This window comes from Aethalodelphis obliquidens, unplaced genomic scaffold (genome assembly GCF_003676395.1).
Source record: "Aethalodelphis obliquidens isolate GAN/ISIS:26980383/991018 unplaced genomic scaffold, ASM367639v1 scaffold56, whole genome shotgun sequence".
NCBI classification, from domain to species: Eukaryota; Metazoa; Chordata; class Mammalia; order Artiodactyla; family Delphinidae; genus Aethalodelphis; species Aethalodelphis obliquidens.
In genome coordinates, this window is record NW_020838000.1 from 8,539,469 (window position 1) to 8,544,568 (window position 5,100).

Here is a 5,100-nt window from a genome sequence, read left to right on the forward strand (position 1 = left end):
CCCACCCTCCCTTCCCCCCTTGGTATCCATACGTTTGTCAGAGACAGCTTCTTATTGGCAAAATAGGTAAGTCCCACCAAAAGAAATGAACTTGGTCTTTTTGAGACTCATTCTCTTTTCCAGTTGCTCAGGCCAAAACTCTTAGAATCATCCTTGATTTCTCTTTCTTTGACACCCCACTTCCAACCCTGAGCAAACCCCGACAGTCCTAATTTTACATAACTGGAATCCAGCATCTCAGCACCTCCACAGTCGCCACCTGACGTAAGCATCTCCAAGCTGGTTTTCCAGCTTCCTCCTTCACCCCTTTATAATCTATTCTCCACCAGAAGGCAGAAGATCCTTTAAAAATGTAAGTCACATCCCTTCACTCCCTGGCTTCCATCTCACTGAGAGTAAAAGCCAAAGACCGACCAAGGTTTAGAAAGCCTTTCGCTGAGGGCTCTCCGCTAATTATGCATTTCACCGATAATGCATAATATGTTCAACTAATTTATATATTTTAGATTCATTCCGTATAAGTAGATTGAAATTTAAAGCTTTCTGAGCTCATCCCCACCATTTGCCCTCAATTATTCCCGTCTAGCCAGTCTGGCTTCCTCCTGCCCTTTACCTTCTGCTCTTGCCTGAAGAAGGTCTTTGCACTTGATATGCCCTCTGTCTAGAATCAATTTCTGCAAGATATCCACGTGGTTGGCTCTCTCACTTGCTTCAGAACTCTGCTCAAACAGTACCTTATTGGGGAGGTTTGGCCATCGTACATAAAAGAGCTCATGGACTGGATCCAATTTATGTGCCTCTGCAGATTTGTTCTGTTCCACCTGTCCCCAGGCATCACCAGTTTGCCCTGCTTCCCAGGTGGAGGAGCCCCAGTAAATACAGTGCATGTGATCAAAACCCTGATGTCATCTCTTACCTTTGCTGGCTGATTCAACTCTTCCTTCTGGGAGAGAGTCAGCCCTCCGCAGCTCCTGAATCCGGGGTCAACCCAGCTGGACCCATGAAGATTCCAGCCACCCCAGTAGCTGCCCAGAGAGGCCAGATAACACAAACCAGAAGTGAATTTGATCAGTGAGAGACCAGAAATAGAAGGAAATCAACATAAGTTGCTCTCCTTCTCTTGTTAGTTCCCCCAAGTACTGAAGCTCCATATGGACTCTCTGGGAATGTCCTGAGTGACCCACCTGTTTCTTCTGAGGCTGTGACCAGTTAAAAAATGCACCACCTTTTATTTGTTTTCCTGATTGCTCTGTTTTGCATTCCTTTCTCCCTCACCTTTACTGGTCTGAGATTGCACCTCCCAAAAGTATTAGGATGTAAGCTTTGTCTCAGGTTCTGTGTCCTAGGGAATCTAAGATATGCATACACGTGCGCTCACACACACACACACAGAGAGAGAGAGAGAGAGAGAGAGAGAGAGAGAGAGAGAGAGAGAGAGAGAGCTATACTGCAGCTATACCTGATCCTGCTATATCTCACTTCACTGCTTGTAGTCAGCTATCTTTACGTCTATCTCCCACTGTGAAATAGAAACCGCATGAGATCACTGACTTGGTTTCTTTTGTTTGATGCAGTATTCCCAGTAGCTAGAACAGTGCCTAGCACCTATAGGCATTTAATAAAAGTTTAGAAAATAAATAAATGAGAAGTTTGTTTGCAAGTGTGGAATTTAGCTCCAAAAACACGGAAACTAGAGAAGTTCAGGTTTTTATACGTGACCTGCCTTTTGATGTTAAAACTCCCATCTGGAAGTTTTCCTATTCTTCTTCCTCTCCTAATTTCACCAAACCTCACTGGCCACCTCTCAACTCAAAACTTAACTTCCAAAACTCCCTTCCCCCACTTAGGCTCACTTCTGATATAACCATTTCCATAATCATACTAATCATTTTTTTTCAATGCCCCTAGATGGGGCACATACATACCTAAGGTGTACTTTATGCATTTTACCCATTCTCACACAACTACATAATATACTAAAGTAGATTCAGCCTGTCTTTATCCACCACACACCCCCTCATAGACATGCACAGGGATGTTCCCTCCCCACATGCAAGCCCCTCATGCTGATTCTGCATTAATGATGACTACTCATTACTGAGTGCATACGATGTGCCAGGCATGGTGGTGGACATTTAGTCCTCACAACAACCCTGAAAAGTGTGAAAATATCTTAAAACTCATTCATACTAAAATGTTTGGGACCTAACTACTGTATGTTCCCCTCAGAGTTATTTGCCTGGAGGAAGCTGACGTAGTCAACGGCAATGAATCCCTCTGTTACAAGTTCGTGCATCAGGAAGCAAGGACTCCATGGGGAAAGCAAGGCTCCTTCCTTCCTCATACTCTTGAATTTACAGTCCTGTCCAAAGTAATGATTCTCTGCTTTGTAACTGTCCTGAAATTGCGTCATGAGACTATGTTCCATCTCTTTATGTCATTGAAAGCTCCTTGAGATCAGACATGGCTTTTATTTCTTAGGTGTTCCTGGAAAACTGCATTTGTCTCTTATCCTAGCCTCCCATCTCCCTCTGCTCTAGCCTGTCTGTACTTCCACCAACTGATTCATTCTCCCAGACCGTGGTCTCCAAAGTAGGAGTGCACAGATCCAGGTAATGAACAAGATGATTTTGGGGGTTTGCAGAAACATATATTTATTATGTGTGTGTATGTATGTGTATATATATATATACATATATAATATAGATTTAAAAAATAAAAAATTACATAAGCTTTATTACATTTCATATACATAGACTCATACTGCTGTCTTCCCCTGGTCTATATGTAAGAATGTCAAGGGCACATAACATACATGAGACACCTAAACACAGAGCAGATGACCAGGACCCTGCTGCCGCTCTTGCATATTTAGTGCTTTACAGTTTAGGTATATCCAGGTAACAGTGAGGTTACAAACTATATAACTGGGTTTTAACTAACTCTGGGAAATGGACACCTGGCTTAAAAATTCCTGCAAAGAAGCCATCTATGGACAAGAATACCAATTTTGCAAGCTCAAATGAACAAGAAAATGACAACATTAACACATTTACCCCAGTACAGATTTTTCATCTAACACATTATAATATAAAATCAGTGACAAGAAAGTGGCTAAAAAAATTCAAAGCTATCCAGAAGACCATTTAAAACATAGATTTACATTTATTTTCATTAACAGTGAACTTCATCCTATATATATATATGTATATATATATGTGTGTGTATATGTATATGTGTGTGTATAGTATCTTGACATATTGGTTAATGACTTTGATATGCATATGTAGAATTGTGCTTTGAAGTAAAAGTTAATGATAATTCGAACCAGTCACAATTCACAAGACATTTTTTAAAATAAGCATCCGAAACAAAGAGACAAGCCACTGCAATTTTTGGAAAGATGTTTAAATTAGGCATTACTCAATCCACTGTCTTACAAAATTTCAGGAAACATGTAATTTCCTTTTAACAGTGAGAAACAAAAGGCTATGCGCAATCACAAATATCCTTTTTTTTTTTTTTTTTGCTTTGGTGAGTGCTGAAATAATACATACAAAATGATATGGTACAAACCAACATGGACACCTTTGTCAGAAAATACAGGACTTTTTAACCAGATTAAAACTCTTCCAAACAAAGAATTTCTGTGGAATCTGAACCCATTTTGATAAGATACATGGAAAACATTGCTGAAATTTTGTTTTTTCATCTTTCTATTTTATTAGATTAAAAAACACAAACAAAACCAGTAGGAACTAAGGGAAAAGATGGGGAAAGAAATACAGGAAAGGGTTAGACAAAAATCAGCGATGACAGGAGAAGCGGAAGGTGAGGGGGTGGGGGGAGACATTAAGAGCCCCAAGTCAGAGCAGGAAAGAGGTTTCTGAGGACAAGACATCGCTTCATTTGATGACAATTTTCTGGCGCATGGCTCAGGGCCCAGAGCCTTAGAGGGGCGCAGGAGGTGATGGACCAGGTTCCCAGGGCTGAGGCAGTGGGCAGAAGCCCATGGACAGTGATGTACCTTTTGTAGGCCTCAGGGATGATCTTGAAGCTGGAGCAGTGACGTGGCAGATGTCTGTAACAGGGTCCTGGGCAGACCTCTCCAGCAGAGACCTTTGGGGACCACCCTTGGAGAAACCATTCCTCAAAGGTCCCCTCATCCCTAAAAGTGATGGAGGCACGTGGACCTCCAGCAGGAGGGAGGACGGGTCCAGGGCCAGCGCCGGGAGTCCCTGCAGAAGCTGTGGGAGCAGGATCGAGTCCTTTTCTTTAGGGCCTGGCTCCCCAACAAGTGGCACTGTCACTGAATGGGAGGTGGCGACGGACCCCGGGCACTTCCACCTCTTGGGAACCTGCTTCTTTCCGTCAGCCTCGGGCCACTCATGTGTCTCCAGTGAATGTCAGTCAAGCTCCTCTGTGATTTTGGCCTCCCCGAGCAGTTTCTCCACTCCCAGTGGGGCCCCTCTCGCCCCTGTGGCTGGCCCTGCTTCTCCTGTACCTGAAGGAATGTGGTGTGTGCACAGCTGTAGATGGACGCGGGAACTTCCCACGGCCAAAGGCACTGTCCTATAGCTCTGGCGGGAGCAGTGCCTTCTCTTCTCGGCTTTTCTGAGCACTACCAGCCCAGGTGCTGCTGACATTTTGAGGCCTCAAGCTCTTGAGAGGCTCCTTATCCTCCTTTTTTTTTTTTTTTAATAACTGTATTTATTTTATTTATTTATTTTTGGCTGTGTTGGTTGCACGTTGCTGCACGTGGGCTTTCTCTAGTTGCAGTGAGCAGGGGCTACTCTTCTTTGCAGTGCACGGGTTTCTCATTACAGTGGCTTCTCTTGTTGTGGAGCACGGGCTCTAGGCGCGTGGGCTTCAGTAGTTGTGGCACGTGGCTCAGTAGTTGTGGTCCACGGGCTCAGTAGTTGTGGCACACAGGCTCAGTAGTTGTGGCACACGGGCTCTAGAGTGCAGGCTCAGTAGTTGTGGTGCGCGGGCTTAGTTCCTCCGTGACATGTGGGATCTTCCTGGACCAGGGCTTGAACCCATGTCCGCTGCATTGGCAGGTGGATTCTTAACCACTGCGCCACCAGGGAAGCCCTTCTT

General features: G+C 44.1%; 1 protein-coding gene across 1 annotated transcript; it reads right to left on the reverse strand.

The window, feature by feature from the left end:
* Positions 1–3,716: 3,716 nt before the first annotated feature.
* Positions 3,717–4,406, reverse strand: LOC113609343 (vacuolar protein sorting-associated protein 72 homolog; the record flags this gene model as incomplete). Its single annotated transcript, XM_027086477.1, has 1 exon — positions 3,717–4,406. A coding segment is annotated over one exon (456 nt), but the record flags the coding sequence as incomplete, so codon positions are not given.
* Between the last annotated feature and the right edge of the window lie 694 nt (positions 4,407–5,100).